Source organism: Trichosurus vulpecula, chromosome 3, assembly GCF_011100635.1.
Source record: "Trichosurus vulpecula isolate mTriVul1 chromosome 3, mTriVul1.pri, whole genome shotgun sequence".
Lineage (NCBI taxonomy): Eukaryota > Metazoa > Chordata > Mammalia > Diprotodontia > Phalangeridae > Trichosurus > Trichosurus vulpecula.
Window position 1 is genome coordinate 48,718,595 of NC_050575.1, and position 23,408 is coordinate 48,742,002.

Sequence of the window (23,408 nt, forward strand, 5' to 3'; positions counted from 1 at the left end):
CTGTGCAAGGTCACCAGCCTCACTTTCTCCTCCAGAGCCATCTGGGTTCAGTGGCCTGTATTCACCAGGATGACTGGAGATGGCCAAGGATGCACTGGGAGACCCTGGCCCTTTCAGGCTAAAGTCTCTTCAGGTTCTCACTTTGAGTGGGGTAACACCCATTCAGTGAATAGACCAGGTCTCCCACTGCATCCAGGGCTACCTCCAGTCATCCTGATCTATATCTTGCCACAGGAGCCAGGAGGAGAAAGTGAAGTTGGTGATTTAAATCCAATTTACTGGCATGTCATGGCATCACCTTGCTCTTCAAGAAAGAAGGGCAACAACAACAATAATTTTGCCCAATTATATGGTAATAAAACCAATAACTTGAATGAAATGGATGAATATTTACAAAAAACATTAAATCTCCAGATTAACAGAATTAAGATATGGATAATTTAAATAACCTAATTTGAGAAAAACAAACTAAAGAAGCCATAAATGAACTCTTAAAGGGAAAAAAAAGGAGGGAGGTGTAGATGGATTTAAAAATGAAGTCTATTAACAATCAAAGAATTGCAATATTACATAAACTATAAAAATGGCAATGAACAAACAAATTATGCATTGAAATGAGAACAAATGATACAATAACAACAGTATAAAAACAACTCTGACCCACTTAAGAAATGATTAAAGCAATGACCAACGATGATTCCACAAGACTGAGCATGAAGTATGTATGCTACCCATATCCTGACAGACTGAAGATTCAAGTTGAAATATCCAATTTCAGACACAGCCAGTGTGGCAATGCTTTTTGTTTGACTATATCTATCTGGCATGAGGGTATTGTTTTTCTGTTCTTTCTCATGGGGGAAGGGGAAGGCATGTGAGTAGGGGAAGGGAGAGAAAGTAGGATAGAGAGAAAATAAATGCTAGATTGGAAAAACAATCAAAAAGCTATAGAAACTTGCACTGCCCAGGCCATCTATAGGTCCTATTACCCACACGATGGCCTACTTGTTTTCACAATGAATCTTAGATTTTTGTCCCTGGAGTCCTGTTTGGTGACCATGTATTTTATTATCTTTTTATTTTACTTAATATTTTTAGTTTTCAGCACTCATTTTCACAAGAGTTTGAATTACAAATTTTCTTGCCATTTCTACCCACCACCCCACTCCAAGATGGCATATATTCTGGTTGCCCCGCTGCCCAGTCAGCCCTCCCTTCTGTCACCCCACTCCCCTCCCATCCCCTTACCTGGTTGTAGAGCCAGATAGATTTCTATGCCCCATTGCCTGTACATCTTATTTTCTAGTTGCATGCAAAAACTTCTTTTTTTGAACATCTGCTTTTAAAACTTTGAGTTTCAAATTCTCTCCCCTCTTCCCTTCCCACCCACCCTCCCTAAGAAGGCAATTCAACATAGGCCACATGTGTATCATTATGCAAAACCCTTCCACAATACTCATACTGTGAAACACTAATTATATTTTGGTCCTTCCTATCCTATCCCACTTTGTTCAATTTTCTCCATTGAACCTGTCCGTTTTCAAAAGTGTTTGTTTTTGATTATCTCCTCCTGCTATCCGCCCTCCCTTCTCTCATCCCCCCTTTTTTATTCCCTTCCTCCTTCTTTCCTGTGGGGTAAGATACCCAATTGAGTGTGTATGGTATTCCCTGTTAGGTCAAATCTGATGAGAGCAAGATTCACTCATTCCCCTCACCTGCCCCCTCTTCCCTTCTAACAGAATTGCTTTTTCTTACCACTTTTATGCGAGATAATCTACCCGATTCTATCTCTCCCTTTCTCCCTCTCTCAATATATTCGTCTCTCATCCCTTAATTTGATTTTATATTTTTAGATATCATCCCTTCATATTCAACTCACCCTATGCCCTCTGTCTATATATGCCTATATAAACATATATATTTTTGATTTTTTTATTTATTTAATATTTTTAGTTTTCAACATTAATTTCCATAAGATTCTGAGTTACAAATTTTCTCCCCATTTCTACCCTCCCCCCCACTCCAAGATGGCATATATTCTGATTGCCCCATTTCCCCGTCAGCCCTCTCTTCTGTCACCCAACTCCATGCCCCCCCATCCCCTTTCCCCTTACTTTCTTGTAGGGCAAGATAGATTTCCATATCCCATTGCCAGTATATCTTATTTCCCAGTTGTATGCAAAATTTGTTTTTTGAGCATTCGCTTTTAGAACCTGGAGATCCAAATTCTCTCCCCTCTTTCCTCCCCACCCACCCTCCCTAAGAAGGCAAGCAATTCAACACAGGTCAAACATATATCAATGTGCAAAGCACTTCCACAATAATCATGTTGTGAAAGACTAATTATATTTTCCTTCATCCTATCTTGCCCCCTTTATTCAATTTTCTCTCTTGACCTGTCCCTTTTCTTTTTTTTAAATTTAATTTAATATATTTAGTTTTCAGCATTGATTTCACAAGAGTTTGAATTACAAATTTTCTCCCCATTTCTGCCCTCCGACCCCACTCCAAGACGGCGTATATTCTGGTTGCCCTGTTCTCCAGTCAGCCCTCCCTTCTGTCACCCCACTCCCCTCCCATCCCCTTTTCCCTTCCTTTCTTATAGGGCAAGATAAATTTCTACGCCCCATTGCCTGTGTATCTTATTTTCTAGTTGCATGCAAAAACTTTTTTTTTTGTTTTTGAACACCTGTTTTTAAAACTTTGAGTTCCAAATTCTCTACCCTCTTCCCTTCCCACCCACCCTCCCTAAGAAGACAAGTAATTCAACATAGGCCACATGCGTATCGTTATGTGTAACCCTTCCACAACACTCATGTTGTGAAAGACTAACTATATTTTGCTCCTTCCTAACCTATCCCCCTTTATTGAATTTTCTCCCTTGACCCTGTCCCCTTTTGAAAGTGTTTGTTTTTGATTACCTCCTCCCCCATCTGCCCTGCCTTCTATCAGCCTCCTTTTTTATCTTCTTCCTCCTTCTTTCCTGTGGGGGAAGGTACTCAATTCCCTCCTCAGATCAAATCTGATGAGAATAAGATTCACTCATTCCCCCTCACCTGCCTTCACTTCTCTTCTTACAGAATTGCTTTTTCTTGCCACTTTTATGTGAGATAATTTACCCCATTCTATCTCTCCCTTTCTCACTCTCTCAATATATTACTCTCTCATCCCTTAATTTGATTTTATTTCTTTTAGATATCTTCCCTTCATCTTCAACTTACCCTGTGCCTTCTCTCTCTCTCTCCCTATAGATACATACATATATACATACACACATACATATATATACATAAACACACATATATGTGTGTATATGTATACATATATATATATATGTATATATGCATTCCCTTCAGCTACCCTAATATTGAGGTCTCATGAATCATACACATCATCTTTCCACGTAGGAATGTAAACAAAACAGTTCAACTTTAGTAAGTCCCTTGTGATTTTTTCTTGTTCTTTTTCTTGTTTACCTTTTCATGCTTCTCTTGATTCTTGTGTTTGAAAGTCAAATTTTCTATTCAGATCTGGTCTTTTCACTGAGAAAGCTTGAAAGTCCTCTATTTTATTGAAAACCCATATTTTGCCTTGGAGCATTACACTCTGTTTTGCTGAGTAGGTGATTCTTGGTTTTAATCCTAGCTCCATTGACCTCCGGAATATCATATTCCAAGGCCTCTGATCCCTTAATGTAGAAGCTGCTAGATCTTGTGTTATCCTGATTGGTTTCCAAAATACTGAAATTTTCTTTCTGGCTGCTTGCAGTATTGTCTCCTTGATCTGGGAGCTCTGGAATTCGGTGACAATATTCCTAGGAGTTTTCTTTTTCGGATCTTTTTCAGGAGGTGATCGGTGGATTCTTTCAATTTCTATTTTACCCTCTGGCTCTAGAATATCAGGGCAGTTCTCCTTGATAATTTCTTGAAAGATGATGTCTAGGATCTTTTTTGACCATGGCTTTTAGGTAGTCGAAAAAATTTTAAATTATCTCTCCTGGATCTATTTTCCAGGTCAGTGGTTTTTCCAATGAGATATTTCACATTGTCTTCCATTTTTTCATTCCTTTGGTTCTGTTTTATAATATCTTGATTTCTCATCAAGTCACTAGCTTCCACTTGCTCCAATCTAATTTTTAAGGTAGTATTTTCTTCAGTAGTCTTTTGGACCTCCTTTTCCATTTGGGTAATTCTGCCTTTCAAGGCGTTCTTCTCCTCATTGGCTTTTTGGAGCTCTTATGCTCCAAATGAGTTAGTCTATTTTTTAAGGGGTTATTTTCTTCAGTGCTTTTTTGGGTCTGCTTTAGCAAGTCATTGACTTGTTTTTCATGGTTTTCTTTCATCATTCTCATTTCTCTTCCCAATTTTTCCTCTACTTCTCTAACTTGCTTTTCCAAATGCTTTTTGAGCTCTTCCATGACCTGAGACCAGTTTATGTTTTTCTTGGAGGCTTTGGATGTAGGCTCTTTGACTTTGTTGACTTCTTCTGGCTGTATGTTTTTGTCTTCTTTGTCACCAAAGAAAGATTCCAAAGTCTGATTTTGAGTCTGAGTCTATTTTTGCTGCCTGCCCATGTTCCCACCGAACTACTTGAGCCTTGAGTTTTTCAGCGGGGTATGACTGCTTGTAGAGTAGTGAGTACTTTGTCCCAAGCTTGAGGGGCTGCGCTGTTGCTTTCAGAGCTATTTCTACACAGCAAGCTCTGCCACACCAGTGCTCCTCCTCCCCCAAAACTACCAACCCAGGCTGCGACTCAGATCCAAGCAGGCCCGCACTCCTGCTCTGATCTGCCACTTAATTCCTCCCACCAGTTGGGTCTGGGGCTGGAAGCAACTGCAGCTGTAGTTCTGTTGGGGCACCACCTCCGCTGCCCCTGGGGTGGTGGCTGAACTGTAAACTCCTTTCACTTAGTCCTCCTGTATTTTCCCACTAACCTTCTCTGTTGTCTTTGGTGTTTGTGGGTTGAGAAGTCTGGCAACTGCCACAGCTCACTGATTCAGGGCGCTAGGGCCTGTTCTGCCTGGCTCCTGGTCTGGTTGGTTTGGGCGCAGCCCATGCTAGGCTCTGCTCCACTCCCAGCTCCATGCAATAGATCTTACCCAGCAACCACCCAGGCTGTCCTGGGCTGGATCCCTGCTTCCCTCTGCTATTTTGTGGGTTCTGCAGTTCTAGAATTTGTTCAGAGCCATTTTTTATAGGTTTTTGGATGGTCCTGGGGGAGAGCTTTAGGCTAGTCCCTGCTTTCCAGCTGCCATCTTGACTCTGCGCCCCACTGCCTGTGACCATGTATTTTATCTAGCCTATTCCCTCACCTACTCAGCTTGCCCCCCAACTTCAGAACAAGTCATGCCATTACACTCAAACTTTCCCTTTCCCCCATGTCATTCTGCTTCTATTTTTTCTTCTTGCATTATCTTTCCAGTATTACAATATAAGTTCCATTAGGAGAAGGACTAACTTGCTTGCTTTTGTAGTCCCATAACTTAGGATAGTACTTGGCACAAAAGTAAGGGCTTTTTTACTTATTTATTCAGGAAAATGAGCAACATGTACATATACACACACACACACACACACACACACACATATATATATATATACACACACACATATATATATACATATATATATATTATGTATATAATGTGTAAACAACAATAAATAACATAACTATAAAGCAACAAAATGAAGCAGATGTAAAAACAAATATAAAGATAATTTGGCATGAGATCGATCTAAGTAGCATCATCCTAAGAGCACTTGAAGAAAGTGTCAGAAGGAAAACAAATAGAAAATGAGACAGTCAGTATTTCTCTACTTTCATCAACAATAATAATTCAACTACAACATATGGATCCTAACACCTTAATCCTGAAGGTGAAGAAAAAGTTAATAAGAATGTCATGAGCAGATTACAGATAGTGACATCAAAGAAATCCATGCTAGTGGCAACACAATCTTAAGATTCAAAAAGAATGTAAACATCATGAAAGATAATATTAGCCAAAAAAAGTTACTGGGAAAACTACTAACCCATATATATCTTTGTGTGGGAAGAAGAGTTAAATACTTTATTGGCTGTAAAACAAAATAATTATTAATCTGAGGGAAAAGAAACCTCTGATGTGGCACAGCAATCTTGTGTTAATCTTTAGATTATCTTGATTCTCAGGAAAATTTCTTTTCTATGAAAAAGGTTACATAAAAAGATGAAAATGGATTTTAATATCTGAGTTATTTTAAAATGTTTTAGTGTTCCATAAGGAACTCCTTCTGTTGGGAAGCTGCTTTGGATACTTCTTGATTGCTGATAAACATTTTTGGTCATATATTTTCATATTTACTGTCCCCTGGTGAGTACAAATCATATTTCTTACTCTTCATATTTTGTCATCAGAGTTCTATCTTATCATATTTTGTCACCAGAATTCTCACTCTTTTTTGTAACATTCTTTCTTAGACTACTATTATGTTTAGTCTCCTAGGTTCGTGTTTTTTTTTTAAAGCTAGAGAATGTGAATTTCTTGCTGAATCTTCATCTATATTATCTTCCTAAAACTGAAAAAAATACCTCCCAACAAGACTACCTTCCAGTTTCTTATGAGCTAGGACATGTTTGTGGCCCCACCTAGACCTGAGCAGAAGCATTTCTTTCCAACTAAGGAGTTATGCATCTCTGGGAAAATTCAAGGTGGAAGGAGGGAGATTGTGCCTGTACTTTCAGACAACTCTCAAGAAGAGGTGAAGGAAAGGATTACGTGCAGAGATAACATTATGCTTCAGCCAGGTGCATTTGTATTGGGAGTTGGAGGCAGGTAGGATTCGGAGGTAGCCTGTGGGGAGAGCAGTCAGCTTAAGTCTGTCAGGCCTAAATGGGTGCAGTCCTATTAAGCAACTCTCAGTGAAGATGGTGGGAAGAGCAATGGTAGGAAGGGCTGAGGGAAGGAGGGAGGCAAAGAGGTTGAAGTAAGAGAAAGGTGAGACTAGCAGGAGAGTTTCTGCTCAAGTTCCCCTCTCTGAATCTCTAAATTCCTTGGAGCTACATCTGAAATACTACCCTCTACCTGCCTTTCTTATTCCTTTCTACTCCTAGTGCTCTACCTTACTAATTTAACTGTTTTTTATTTTGCCTATATTTAGTCTTACCCTAAAGGTACATGAATGAGAGGGAGGTAGACTGCTTTATGGAGAAATATGTCTCTACCCTTGCACAGGGAAAAAGAAGTACAAAAATTCACTGGAAAGAAAAAGGAAAAAGAAGAACTGATTAAAAAAACAGAATTGGTCAAATGGAAAAAAGAGGTACAAAACTTCACATCAGAAAATAATTCCTTAAAACTTAGAATGGATGAGTTAGAAGCTAATAATTACATGAAGCCTCAAGAAACACTAAAACAAAGCCAAAAGAATACAAAAATTGAAGAAAATGTGAACTAACTGGAAAAACAACTGACCTGGAAAAAAGAGGAGAGATAATTTAAGAATAACTGGACTACCTGAAAGCCAGGAAAAATAGAGAGCCTAGATATCATATCCTGATATAGCCCTCATATCCTAGAACCACAGGGCAAAACAGAAAGCAAAACAAGTCAACACTGACTTCCTAAGAGATCCCAAAATGAAAATTCCCAGGAATATTACAGCCAAATTCCAGAGCTTCCAAGTCAAGGAGAAAATATTGAAAGAAGCCAGAAAGAAACAATTCAAATATATGGAGCCATACATAGTCAGAAGCACACTGCATTTAGCAGCTTCCATGTTAAAGAAAGGGAAGGCTTGGAATATGAAATTCTGAAAAGAAAGGACCTAGAGCTACAACCAACAGTAATTTACTTAGCCTTTGGGGAAAAAAAGGAACATTCAATGAAACAGAGGACTTTCAAGCATTCCTAATGAAATGACATTCAAACAGAAGACTCAAGAGAAGCATAAAAAGGTAAATATGAAAAAGAAATCAAAAGGGAATTAATATAGTTAAACTGTTTATATTCTGATAATGGCAGATGATACTTCTAACTCCTGAGAATTTTTATCAGTAAGTAGGGCAATTAGGAGTATGCATAGACAGGGGCATGAGTGTAAGATGAATATGATGGAATGTCCCCCTTCCCCCCCAAAAAAGAGGGCAAAATGGATGTGCTGGGAGAAGGGGGAAGGGAGAAGAAGAATGGGTAAAATTATCTTAGGGTAGCTAGGAGGCACATGGATAGATTGCTGGGCTTGGAGTCGGGAAGACTCATCTTCCTGAGTTCAAATCTAGCCTTCAACACTTCAAAACTATGAGACCCTGGGCAAGTTACTTAACCCTGTATGCCTTAGTTCCTCATCTGTAAAATGAGCTATAAAGGAAATGGCAAATCACTTCAGTATGTGGGCCAAGAAAATCCCAAATAGGGTCATGAAGAGTTAGACATGACCAAAAGTAACTGAACAGAAGCAACAACAATAACAAAAACTATCCCACGTAAAAGAGGTTCACAAGGAAGAGCTTTTTACAATACAGAGGAAAATGGGAGTAGGTGAATGAGGTGGTGGGCATTGTTTTATCCTCACTCTCACTGGAATTCTTTCAAAGAAGAAATAACATACACATTCAGGTAGATATAGAAAACTTTCTTGAAAAACAGAAGAGAAAGAGCATAGGGGGTTGGGGGCTGACAGAAGGGAGGGAACAGTTAGAAGCAAAACAGACTTTTGAGGAAGGACAGGGTAAAAAAAGAAAAGAATAAAGAAGATTTAAAAATAGCAGGGAAGGAAATACGCAGTAATCATAACTGCGAATGTGAATGGGATAACCTCACCCATAAAACAGAAGATGACAGCAGAACTGATGAGAAACCAGAATTCAACAATATGCTGTTTACAAGAAATACACTTGAAATAGAAAGTCTCACAGAATAAAAATAAAGGGGCTGGAGGAGAATCTATCATGCTTCAGCTAAGGTAAAAAAGAGGGGTAGTAATCATGATCTCACAAAAAAACAACGATGACAACAACAAAAAAGGATCTAATTAAAAGTGATGAGCAGGGAAACTACATTTTGCTAAAAGGTACCATTGACTATGAAGTAATATCAAGAGTAAATATATATGTACCAAATGGCATAGCATTCAAAAGCTTAAAGCAAAAGTTAAATGAGTTACAAGAGGAAACAATAACTGGGGGACCTCAACTTTCTCGTCTTAAAACGAGACAAATTTAATCTTAAAATAAGTAAGAAAGACGTTAAAGAGATGAAAAGAATAGAAGTTAGATAAGATAGACCTTTAGAGAAAACTGAATGTAAATGATTATACCCTACAAACAAATGCAAAAAAGCAGGAAAATTAAATGCATCCTTTTCAGACCATAAAGCAATAAAAATTATATTCAATAAAGGGCCATGAAAAGACAGATTAAAAATTAATAGGAAACTAATTCAATTGTAAAGATTAGTGGGTCAAAGAATGAATTCTAGGAATAAATAATAATTTTACTGAGAATGACAACACTGAGATAACATAACAAAATTTGTGGGATGCAGTCAAATACAAATGCAGCCAGTACTCAGAGGAAATTTTATATCTCTAAACTTAAATAAAAAAAAGAGGAGCAAATCAATAAAATGGACAGTCAATAAAAAAAAAACTAGAAATAGAACAAATGAAAAATCCTCAATTAGGTACCAAAATGTTTCCATTTTCCATTTGCATTCCTGAAAATTCAGATATAAATAAAAATGAAAGTTAAAAAAACCCACTGGACTAATAAATAAAACTTGGAGCTGGTTTTATGGAAACGACAACAACAACAATATAGAGAAACTATTGGCTAATTTGATTTGAAAAAAGAAAACCAAATTACCAGTAACAAAAATGAAAAGGATAAATGTACCACCAATTAAAGCGATTATTAGACACTATTTCACCCAATTTTATATATATATATATATATATATATATATATGTGTGTGTGTGTGTGTGTGTGTGTGTGTGTGTGTGTGTGTGTATTCCAATATATCTGACAATCTAATTAGAAATAGATCAACATTTACAAAAATATAAATTGCCCAGATTAACAGAAGAGGAAAAACAATAAATAATCCTGTCTTAGAGTAAAGAAACTGAACAAGCCATCAACGAGTTCTCTGAGAAAAAATCCTCAGGACCAAATGGGATTTACAAGTGAATTCTACCAAGCATTTAAAGAACAATTTAATTCCAATACAACATAAATTATCTGGAATAGTAGGCAAGGAAAGAGTTCTACTATGTTCCTTTAATGACACAAATATGGTTCTGATAATTAAACTAGAAGAGCAGAAACAGAGAAAGAAAACTATAGACTAATTTCCTTTATGAATACTGATGTAAAAATTTTAAATAAAATACTAGCAATGAGGTTACAGCAATATATCACAAAGAATATACACTATGAGCAGGTGGGATTTATATCAGGAATACAGGGCTATTTCAACTGGGAAAACTATCAGCATAACTGACCACATTGATGAACAAAACCAACAAAAATCATGGGATTATCTCAACAGATGCAAAAAAAAGGTTTTGGCAAAATACGACAATCATTCCTATTAACAATACCAGAAATATAGGAATAAATGGCAATTTCCTTAAAATGGTAAGTATGGTATCTCTTTAAAACCATTTCCAAACATTACCCGAAATGGGGATAAGCCTTCCCAATAAAATGAGGGGTGAAGCAAGGATGAACAATATCACCAGCATTATTCAATACTGTACTAGAAACATCAACTATAGCAATTATAGAATAGGTAATAAAGAAACAAAACTATCACTCTTCACAGAGGATATGATGATATGCTTACAGAATACTAGAGTATCAACTAGAAAATTCACTGAAACAATTAACAACTAAAGTCATGCTGCCTGACACAAAATCAGTGGAATAGATTAGGTACACAACACATAGTATTAAATGACTGTAGTAATTTTGTTTGATAAACTCCAAATCCCAAGCTTTCAGGATAAGAACTCACTATTTGACAACAACTGCTAGCAAAACTGGAAAACAGTAAGGCAGAAACTAGGTATTGATCAACATCTTACACCATATATGAAGATAAGGTCAAAATGGGTACATTACTTGGACATAAACGGTGATACCATAAGCAAATTAAGGGAGTAAGGAATAGTTTGCCTGCCAGATCTATGGATAAGGGAAGAATTTATGACTAAACAAGAGACAGAGAGCACTAAGTATGAATAATTTTGATTATATTAAATTAAGAAAGTTTTGCACAAGCAGTACCAATGCAGCCAAAATTAGAAGGAAAACATCTAGGAAAAAGTTTTACAGCAAGTGTCTCCAGGGCCCAGAATACAAGTCATACCTCAATTGATAAATGGTCAAAGAATATAAAAACTGCCAATTTTCAAATGGGAGAAATCAAAGCTATTTATAGTCATTTAAAAAAATGCTCTACGTAACTACTGACTATAGAAATGCAAATTAAAACAACTCTGAGGTACTACCTCACACCTCTCAGATTGACTACCACGACAAAAAAGGGAAATGATAAATGCTGGAAGAGATGTACAAAAATGGGGACACTAACGCACCATTGATGGAGTCGTAATCTGGTCCAACTATTTTGGAAAGCAATTTGTAACTATGCCCCAAAGGCTATAATTTTGTACATTCTCTCTTTGATCCAGCAATACCACGACTAGGTCTATATCCCAAAGAGATCAAAGAAAAAGGAAAAGCACCTATATGTACTAAAATATTTATTGTAGCTCTCTTTGTGGTGGCAAAAAATTGGTAACTGAAAGGACACACATCAGCTGGGAAATGGCTGAACAAGTTATGATATATGATTGTGATTGAAAGAATATAGTGCTATAAGAAATGATGAGCAAGATGCTTTTAGAAAAACCTGGAAAGACTTACATGCACTCATGCAAAGTGTAATAAGCAGAACCAGGAGAACGCTGTAGACAGTAACAGCAATATTATACAATTACCAACTGTGAATAACTTAGCTATTTTGATCAAGACAATGATCCAAGACAATTCCAAAGGACTTACAATAAAAAAAGTTATCTACCTTCAGAGAAAGAACTGATGAAGTCTAAGTGCAGTTTGAAGACTATTTTTAAAAATTTTCATTATTTTTCTTGCCTTTTTTTGCAACATGGCTAATATGGAAATACGCTTTGCATGGCTACACATGTATACTTGATACCATATTTCTTGCCTTTTCAATGGGTGGGAAGGTAGAACAGAATGTGGAACTCAATTTTTTTTTAAAAAAATCAATGTTATAAGTAAATGTATAATAAATGTATTTTAAAAAAAGAAAAAGTGAGGATAAATTAAGCAGGCAAGCAAGAATTCATTAAGTAGCTCCTGTGTCAAGTACGGGGGATATAAAGATAGGAAATCAAGCTTTCAAAGATAATTTTCAATAGCAGACCTTTTTTTTTTTTTTTACAGTTACAGAACTGAATGAAAAAATGCAAAACATCCTGCCGTGAGTTTGTTAATAATTTTTTTTTTGTATTTGGTAGATCAAAATGCAGCCATCAAGCCTCTCCAAAAAGCAGTTCTTTACACATATGTTAGGATCATATAACATTCCATGATGACTACTGTGGAAGCATGTCCACTAAGACAAAAGTTTTTAACTAGGGTTGTTGGGGGAAAAATTACATCTTTATTTTCACTTATATCTAAGTGAAATTTAGTACTTCCTTCAATTATGAATATAGGCAACAAACTTTATTTGAGAAAGGGTTCATAGGCTTCACATAACTGACAAGATTGTCCATAACATAAAAGGTTAAGAACCCTTATATTAAGGCCTCTTTTTCTCCTTTTGAAAGCTGAAAAATAATATTTTGTATCTTCTTCTGAAGCCTTTGATCACGATTACACGAAAAAAATCTTACTGATGCTAAGGAGGCAAAGTGCTACTATGAAGTCTCTGATTTAATTTTTATCACAGATCTAATCAGTTTTTTTGTAACAAAAGACTCAATTCATGTAGGAATCCAGGTCCATGAAATTAAAATTAGAGTGATAACCATACTAAGAGCAGGAATATCTTTTGAGAATTCAAATTCTCATGCCCAGATTGAATGGTTTCAGGATATTTCTCCAAGGGTCAAGTGACACTGGCGTTACTACTGCTCAGTTCAAGTAAATCCAATAACTAATAGCTTAAACTTTGGACCACTGTCATCTTGCTGTGGAAGGTTGTCTTCCGTTTTAGTGTTACTATAAAAATATCAGTCGATAATTCTTGGGTAAGGACAAATTCCAATCAGAAGGGGAAACTTTGCCAGTTAAGTTCTTCCTCCAAGCAGGAATGTTTGTATATTAATAAATTATCTACAACAGATACTGGATAAAAATTGCAGAATACAGAGTTTTTCTCCCACCCTACCCACACTAATCACTCTTTTCAATGATTAACTGATTACTATTATTTCTTTTTTTAGCACTATAACTTCACTGGCTCAACAAATGTCCTGGAAAGAGATTCCTCTATCTACGCAAATCAGCAACTGCTGGAGTAAGAGACATCTCTAGAGTCACTGTCCTAGCATATATTAGAGGTGGAACTTATGCCCTGGTCTTCCTGACTTCCAAGACCAACCTTCTCTTCAGGAGACCATGCTGTCTTTCTAATTACCCCACATGTGCCTTTGCATAGGGTGTTACCCCAATCCTGGCAGCAGTCTAAGCTCAGCTCTCCATCACTAGATTTGTAACTTACTTCAAGCTGCACCTGATGTGCTACCTTCTACGTGATCCCTTTCTTGACTCAACTGCTACTGCCCTGCTATCTATTCTGCAAATTTAAAAAAAAAAATTAGTTTTTATTTTTAGCTTGCAACACTTAGTTCCACAAGTTTTTGAGTTCGAAATTTTCTCCCTCTCCCTCTCCTCCCCAAGATGGCATGTAATCAGATACAGGTTCTACATATACCTTCACAATCGTCAAGTTCTAAGGAAAAATTATAACTAATGGAATGAAACATGAGAAAAAAGAAAAAAAATCAAAAAAGAAAAAAAAAAAGAGAGCGCGCAAATACTTTGCCTCAATCTGCATTCAGATTCCGTAATTCTTTCTCTGGATATGGATAGATTTTTCCATCATGAGTCTTTTGGAGCTGTCTTAGAACCTTGCATTACTGAGAAGAGTCAAGTCTATCAAAGTTAGTCATTACGGATTCTGTGTGTCCTGCAATCATGTATAATGTTCTCCTGGTTGGCAGAACCCTTCACTCAGAATCAGATCATGTAAGTCTTTCCAGGTTATTTGTCTGCATCTCTTTTCTTAAAAGACAATAATATGCCATTCCATTCATATACCACAACTTGTTTAGCCATTCCCCAATTGATGGGCATCCCCCTGATTTCCAATTCTTTGCTACCACAAAAAGAGTTGCTATAAATATCTTTGTACATATAGGTCCTTTTCCCCCTTATATAATCTCTTTGGGGTATAGCCCTAGAGTGTTATTATTGGGGCAAAGGGTATGCACATTTTTATAGCCCTTTGGGCATAGTTCCAAATTGCTCTCCAGAATAGCTGGATCTGTTCACAACTCTACCAACAATGTAACAGTGTTCCAATTTTCCCACATCCTCTACAGCATTTATCATTTTCCCATTTTGTCATGTTAGCCAATCTGACAGGAGAGATGTGGTACCTAAGAGTTGTTTTGATTTACATTTCTCTAAACAATAGTGATTTAGAGCATTTTTTTTCATATGACTATAGATGTCTTCAATTTCTTCCTCTGAAAACTGTCTGCTCATATCCTTTAACCATTTCTCAGTTGGGGAATGACTTGTATTCCTATAAATTTGACTCAGTTCCATGTATGTTTTAGAGATGAGGCCATTAACAGAAACACTGGTTGTAAAAATTCTTTCCCAATTTTCTGCTGCCCTCCTAAATCCTGGTTGCATTGGTTTTGTTTGTACAAAAACTTTACAATTTAACGTAATCAAAATTATCCATTTTGCATTTCATAATGCTTTCTATCTCTTGTTTGGTCAAAAATTCTTCCCTTCTCCATAAATCTGACAGGAAAAATTATTCTTTGCTCTCTCAAATTGGTTATAGTATCAACTTTTAAATCGAAGTTGTGAACCCCTTTGGACTTTATTTTGATAAATAGTGTTAAGATATTGGTCTGTGCCATACTGTTTTCTAGTTTTCCCAGCAGTTTCTGTGAAATAGTGAATTCTTATCCCAGAAGCTGGACTCTCTGGGTTTATCAAAGAGTAGATTAATATAGTCATTGAGTACTGTGTCATGTGTGCCTAACCTATTCCACTCTGTTTCTTGGCCAGTAACAAGTTGCTTTGATGACTGATACTTTATAACACAGTTTAATATCTGGTATGGCTAGGCCTCCTTCCCTAGCATTTTTTTTTCATTAACTCTTTATATTGATATTCTGGACATTTTTTTCTTCCAGATGAATTTTGTTATTATTTTATCTAGCTCTATAAAATAATTTTTTGGTAGTTTGATTGGTATGGCATTAAACAAGTAAACTGATTTAGGCAAAATTGTCATTTTCATTATATTAGCTCAGCCTAATCACGAGCATTTGATGGTTTTCCATTCATTTAGATCTGACTTTATTTGTGTGAACAGTGTTTTGTAATTGTGTTCATATACGTCCTGGGTTTGTCTGGGCATGTAGACTCCCAAATATTTTATAATGTCTACAGTAACTTTAAATGAAATTTCTCTTTCTATCTGTTGCTGTAGGCCTGTAACCAGAATGGACTTTGTTTTCTTTGAATGACTCAGCTTACCTCATTGAGCTTCCCTGGACACTGGGGCTTGCTCTTCCGGGGCAGGAAGCCCAGCGACCATGCCGGGAATCAGAGAACTTCCTGTGTGATGAGTCATGGGGCTGGCTGAGGGGAGGTGTGTTAACCTGGTCTACGCTAGGGGGAGGGGCCAAGTCAAGAACCAATCGGCCCTGGTCGTTCAGGCAGCACTTGATGATGTCAAAAACTCTATAAGAGGGGAGAAGGACAGCTTGAAGATCCTCTCTTCCTTTTCTGGTTGGAGCCAGAGACGCCTACAGCCGAAGCTGAGCTGCCGGTAGCAGAGCTGACTGGAGGCTAGTGGGTAATCTTCTTACCGTAGAGGGGAAGCATGTATACGATTTTGCCTTATACCATCTCGCTTCTCTGTGGCCTCCTGGTTACCCTTGTGAGGTAGACTTATTGGGCCTGGAAGCTTTTGATCAAAATATCAAAATGGGGACGCTGGTTTGTGGGCTTGTTACTGTGGAGTGTAAATACATGCTTTAGTTCCCCTGCCTTCTGCCTAGAGAATTCCTTATATCCTCCAGTTCCGGACCTTTTAGGCACATATGAGATTCTCTTTGAAATCATAAATTCTGCCTTCCTAATATACGGCCTTTGTAATATACAGGAATACCCAGGCTTTGTGTGGTTTATCTTATATCCTGCAACTTTGCTAAAGTTATTATTTCAAGTAGTTTTTTACTTGATTCTCTAAGTAAATCATCATATCATCTGCAAAGAGTGATAACTTAGTTTCTTCTTTGCCTATTCTAATTCCTTCATTTTCTTTTTCTTCTCTTATTGACAAAGGTAAAATTTCTAGTACCAAGTTGAATAATAAGGGTGATAATGGACATGCTTGTTTCACCCCCAATCTTAATGGAAATGCATCTAGTTTATCCCCACTACATATAATGCCTGCTGGTGGTTTTAGGGAGATGTTACTTATCATTTTAAGGAAGACACCATTTATTCCTCTGCTTTCTAGAGTATTTAACAGGAATGGATGTTGTATTTTGTCAAAAGCTTTATCTACATCTATTGAGATAATCATATGGTTTCTACTAGTTTTGTTGTTGATATGATCAATTATGCTAATATTTTTTTAAATACTGAACCAGCCTTGCATTCCTGGAATAAATCCTACCTGGTCATAGTGTATTATTCTTATGATAAATTGCTGTAAAATTTTTGCTAATATTTTATTTAAAATTTTTGCATCGATATTTATTAGGGTAATTGGTCTATTATATTCTTTCTTCGTTTGAGTCTTCCTGGATTAGGTATTAGTACCACATTTGTGTCATAAAAAGAATTTGGTAGGACTCCTTCATCTATTTTCCCAAATAGTCTATAAAGTATGGGAATTAATTGTTCTTGAAATGTTTGATAGAATTCACTTGTATATCCATCTGGCCCCGTAGATTTTTTCCTAAGGAGTTCATTGATGGCTTGTTCAATTTCTTTTTCTGAGATGGGGTTATTTAAGTACTTTACTTCCTCTTCTGTTAATCAAGGCAATTTATATTTTTCTAAATATTCATTTATGTCCCTAAGATTATCAAATTTATGGGCACACAACTGGGCAAAATAATTGCTAATTTTTATTTTAATTTCCTCTTCATTGGAAGTGAATTTACCCTTTTCATTTTTGATACTGATAATCTGGTTTCCTTCTTTCTTTTTTTAAATCAAATTGACCAAAGGCTTATCAATTCTACTGGTTTTTTTTTTTTAATAAAACCAGTTTTTAGTTTTACTTAGTTCAATAGTTTTCTTGATTTCAATTTTATTAATCACTCCTTTGGTTTTCAGCATTTCTAATTTGGTATATAATTGGGGATTTTCAACTTGTTCTTTTTCTAGCTTTTCCAGTTGTATGCCCAATTCATTGATTGCCTTTTTCTGTATTTTATTCATGTAAGCATCCAGAGACGTAAAACTTTGCCTAAGAACTGCTTTCGCGGCGTCCCATAAGTTTTTGTATATTATTGTCCTTTTCTTCAATGAAGTTATTGATTATTTCCATGATTTGTTGTTTGACCCACACATTCTTTAGGATTAGATTATTTAGTTTCCAATTAATTTTCAGTCTGTCTTTCCATGGTCCTTTATTGCATGTAATTTTTATTGCATCATGATCTGAAAAGGATGCATTGACTATTTCTGCTTTCCTGCAAAGGACTGTGAGGTTTTTATGCCCTAGCACATGGTCAGTTTTTGTGTATGTGCCATATACTGTTGAGAAAAAGGTATATTCCTTTCTATCCCCATTCAGTTTTCTCTAGAGGTCTATCATATCTTTTCTAAAATTCTATTCACCTTCTTAACTCTATTCTTGTTTATTTTTGAGGTTAGATTTATCAAGTTCAGAGAGCGCAATGTTGAGGGCCCTCACTAATACAGTTTTGCTGTCTATTTCTTCCTGTAACTCCCTTAACTTCTCCTCTAAGAATTTGGATGCTATATCCCTTGGTGCATATATATTAAGTAATGATATTATTTTGTTGTCTATGGTGCCTTTTAGCACTAGGATATAATGTCCTTCCTTATCTCTTTTAATTAGATCTCTCTTTGCTTTTGCTCTGTCTGAGATTAGGATTGCTACCCCTGCTTTTCTTTTTACTTCAGCTGAAGCATAGTATGTTTTACTCCAGCCTTTTGCCTTTACCCTGTGTGTATCCCCAAGTTTCAAAGGTTTCTTGTAAATAACATGCTGCAGAATTTTATTTTTTTAATCCATTCTTCTATCTGCCTCTGTTTTATGAGAGAGTTCATCCCATTTGCATTCATAGTTATGACTGCTATCTATATCATTTTCTCCAACCTATTTCCACCCTCCATTTATGTTTTTATTTTTCCCTTCTCCATTCCCCTCCTCAAAAGAGTTTTGCTTTTGACCACTGCCTCCCTCAATATTCCCTGTCAGCACCCCCCTCCTTATCTTACCCTTTTCCCTTACAATTCTTCCCTCCCTTCCAATCACCCTCCCTTTTCTTTCCCCATTCTCCTCCTACTGCCTGTAGGGTTTTTGATTTCTATACTTAACAGAGTATGTTATTCCTTCCTTGAACCAAATCTGATGAGAGTAAAGCTCAAACACTGCTCTTCTCCATCCCTTCTTTCCTTCTTCATGTGATGTAATTTACCCTTTTCTGACTCCTCCTTATCGCTTCTCCCATTACAATCCTTTTACCCCACTTAACAGGGTTTTTATCATATCAGTTAATTTATACCCACAACCTCTACGTTTTTCCTTTCCACTCTTTTTTTTTATTTAATATATTTAGTTTTCAGCACTGATTTTCACAAGAGTTTGAATTACAAATTTTCTAACCATTTCTACCCTCCCTCCCACTCCAAGGTGACATAGATTCTGGTTGCCCTGTTCCCCAGTCAGCCCTCCCTTCTGTCACCACACTCTCCTCCCATTCCCTTTTCCCTTCCTTTCTTGTAGGGCAAGATAAATTTCTACGCCCCATTGCCTATGTATCTTATTTTCTAGTTGCATGCAAAAACTTTTTTTTTTTTTGTTTTTGAACACCTGTTTTTAAAACTTTGAGTTCCAAATTCTCTCCCCTCTTCCCTTCCCAACCACCCTCCCTAACAAGTCAAGCAATTCAACATCGGCCACATGCGTATCATTATGTATAACCCTTCCACAATACTCATGTTGTGAAAGACTAACTAAATTTTGCTCCTTCCTAACCTATCCCCCTTTATTGAATTTTCTCCCTTGACCCTGCCCCCTTTTGAAAACGTTTGTTTTTGATTACCTCCACCACCGTCTGCCCTCCCTTCTATCATCCCCCCCTTTTTTATCTTCTTCCTCCTTTTTTCCTGTGGGGTAAGATAGCCAAATGATTATGTATGGTATTCCCTCCTCAGGTCAAATCTGATGAGAGCAAGATTCACTCATTCCCCCTCACCTGCCTTCTGTTCTCTTCCTACAGAACTGCTTTTTCTTGCCACTTTTACATGAGATAATTTACCCCATTCTATCTCTCCCTATCTGCCTCTCTCAATATATTCCTCCCTCATCCCTTAATTGGATTTTATTTCTTTTAGATATCTTCCCTTCATCTTCAACTCACCCTGTGCCTTCTCTCTCTCTCTCTCTTTCTCTCTCTCTCTCTTCATATATATATATACAAACACACATATATACATACACACACACTCACATATATATACATAAACATATATATTTGCATATTCCCTTCAGCTACCCTAATACTGAGGTCTCATGAATCAAACACATCATCTTTCCATGTAGGAATGCAAACAAAACAGTTCGACTTCAGCAAGTCCCTTGCAATTTCTTTTTCTTGTTCTTTTTCTTGATTACCTTTTCATGCTTCTCTTGATTCTTGCGTTTGAAAGTCAATTTTCTATTCAGCTCTGGTCTTTTCACTGAGAGAGCTTGAAAGTCCTCTATTTTTTTGCCTTGGAGCTTGATACTCAGTTTTGCTGGGTAGGTGATTCCCAGTTTCAATTATACCTCCATTGAGCTCTGGAATATTGTATTCCAAGCCCTTTCATTTCTTAATGTAGAAGCTGCTAGATCTTGGGTTGTTCTGATTGTATTTCCACAATACTCAAATTGTTTCTTTCTGGCTGCTTGCAGCACCCTCTCCTTGATCTGGGAGCTCTTGAACCTGGCAACCTGGCAACAATATTCCTAGGAGATTTCCTCCTGGGATCTATTTGAGGAGGCGATCAGTAGATTCTTACAATTTCTATTTTACCCTGTGGTTCTAGAATATCAGGGCAGTTCTCCTTGATAATCTCTTGAAAGATGATATCTAGGCTCTTTTTTTGATCTTGGCTTTCAGGTAGTCCAATAATTTTTAAATTATCTCTCCTGGATCTATTTTTCAGGTCAGTGGTTCCAATGAGATATTTCACATTGTCTTCCATTTTTTCATTCCATTGGTTCTGTTATATAATATCTTGATTTCTAATCTAGTCACTAACTTCCACTTGCTCCAATCTAATTTTTAAGGTAGTATTTTCTTCAGTGATCTTTTGGACTGCCTTTTCATTCGGCTAATTCTGCCTTTCAAGGCATTCTTCTCCTCATTGGCTTTTTGGAGCTCTTTTGCCATTTGAGTTAGTCTATTTTTTAAGGGTGTTGTTTTAAAACTTCAGTATATTTTTCAGTATTTTTTTGGATCTCTTTTAGCAAGTCGTTTACTTGTCTTGCATCCTTCTCATTTCTCTTCCCAATTTTTCCTCTAATTCTCTAACTTGCTTTTCCAAATCCTTTTTGAGCTCTTCCATGGCCTGAGACCAGTTCATGTTTTTCTTGGAGGCTTTTGTTGTAGGCTCTTTGACTTTGTTGACTTCTTCTGGCTGTATGTTTTGGTCTTCTTTGTCACCAAAGAAAGATTCCAAAGTCTGAGACTGAATCTGGGTGCGTTTTCGCTGCCTGGCCATGTTCCCAGCCAATTAACTTGACCCTTGAGTTTTTCAGCGGGGTATGACTGCCTGTAGACTAAAGAGAACTATGTTCCAAACTTGGTGGGATGCGCCAGCTCTGCCACACCAGCACTCCTCCTTCCTCAAGAACCCCCAACCCGCACCGGACTTAGATCTTCAGCAGGGTCTTCACTCCTGCTCTGATCTGCCACTTAATTCCTCCCACCAGGTGGGCCTGGGGCCAGAAGCAACTGCAGCTGTAGTTCTGTAGCTGCCCCACGTCCGCTGCCCCCGGGGCGGTGGCTGAACCGAGAACTCCTTCCACTCCTGCAGCTTTTCCCACTAACCTTCTCTGTTGTCTTTGGTGTTTATGGGTTGAGAGGTCTGGTAACTGCTGCAGCTCACTGATCCAGGGTGCTAGGGCATGCTCCACCTGGTTCCTGGTCTGGTTGGTCTGCGCCACCCATGCTGGGCTCTGCTCAGCTCCGCTCTGCTCCCAGCTCTGTGTGGGATAAACCTTACCCAGAGACCACTCAGGCTGTCCTGGGCTACAGCACTGCTTCCCTCCACTATTTTCTGGGTTCTGCAGTTCTTCTCTGTTGTCTTTGGTGTTTGTGGGTTGAGAGGCCCAGCAACTACCACAGCACACCGATTCAGGGAGCCAGGGACCGCTCCGCCCGGCTACTGGTCTGGTTGGTCCGCGCTGCCCATGCTGGGCTCTGCTTAGCTCCGCTCCCAGCTCCGTGCACGAAAGACCTCACCCAGCAACCATCCAGGCTGTCCTGGGCTGTAGCCCTGCTTCCCTCTGCTACCCTGTGGGCTCTGCAGTTCTAGAACTGGTTCAGAGCCGCTTTCTATAGGTTTCTGGAGGGACCTGGTGGGCAGCTCACACCAGTGAAACAAATCTATTCCTCAAAGATACTAACCTGGAGCTATTTAAACTCAAAATATTATTTAGAGAAACCCAGCTTTCCTTTAGATTATGTCCATAACCTTGGGAGGTCACAATAAAAGAGAGTAGTTCAATAACCCATTACTTATTAGCTGAGTCAGTGAACAAAAAACAGGTAAAGAAGAAAAACTCACCTGTGGATTTGATTTTTTGGCTGGAATGCATAGTGCTGTCATCATGGTCTATTGGTTGACTAGACAAAGAGAAGATCCATATTTCAGCTACTTTAGCAGTGACTTCCTTGATGTTGCTACAAAGGCTCAGAACCTGGCCTCCTTCAGTGGGGTGTTGCATCACCTGTGTTTGGGTAATTCAGATGGTTGATTACAGTACATTTAAATATAAAACATGAAGTGTTTTTAAAGACATCTAGGTATATTCACTATATCTTTTAGGTGTGTCAGTATGTGACTTACTTAACTTTTCCTTCTTAGCTATGAAAAAGGCTATCTAGTCAATGCCCAATCAGCATTACAGAAGGAATTGTGGAGTTCAGAGATAGGAAAGCATTCTGATTTATGAGCTACAACAGAAACATTCAATAACCTACACCCATGGCATATGATAGGTTTTCAGGTAATTTTCTATCAAAGGTCTGAGGCTTTTTTTGGATGATGTTGATACATGCCTAAATATAAAGTAATAGGATTCTGATCTTATACCTCATAATCAAAGTAATACTGATTTATACACTAGTTCCCTAAAGAAGGGAATGTGTTTTGCCATATTTTATTTTATGAAAACTTTTTATTTTTCAAATGTTTTCTAGATATGGTTGGGGCACCAGAGGAGAGCTAAATCAACTTTCTAAATACTGCAGCAATTCTCTCGACAGAATCCCTGACAGATAGTTATCTACCTTCTGGTTTGAATACCTTTGATAATGGGATCACTAGTTTATGAGATACCTCACTTCCTCTGGCACAGACAATCATGATACAATCAATGTTATCCTATCCTTTTATTCCTGGAGGAATTCCACATTTGTGTTATTCTTGTTCCCACACAATTTTTACTACTCCAATTCAGGTAACAGAAGACCAAAGAATCTGCCTTAAAAAAATTGAGGCATTCATCAGAAATTATACTTCTTGTGTTCTAAAATAGTTATAGTTTGAGGATATTTGGCTACCAAAAGAATATCTGGTAATAAAGCAAGAGTATATACCATGAGCCTGTCTTATGCTGTCATTTTACCTAAGGAATTTAATGTATAATATTCCACTGA

General features: G+C 37.4%; 1 protein-coding gene across 1 annotated transcript in view; it reads right to left on the bottom strand.

Moving 5' to 3' along the window:
* The window catches only part of PACS2 (phosphofurin acidic cluster sorting protein 2), a 348,311-nt gene that overhangs the window by 170,227 nt on the left and 154,676 nt on the right, over positions 1–23,408 (bottom strand). Inside the window, exon 5 of the mRNA XM_036750543.1 lies at positions 22,315–22,477. Coding sequence (XP_036606438.1) covers positions 22,315–22,477 — 163 coding nt within the window. The remainder of the gene's footprint in view (positions 1–22,314; positions 22,478–23,408) is intronic.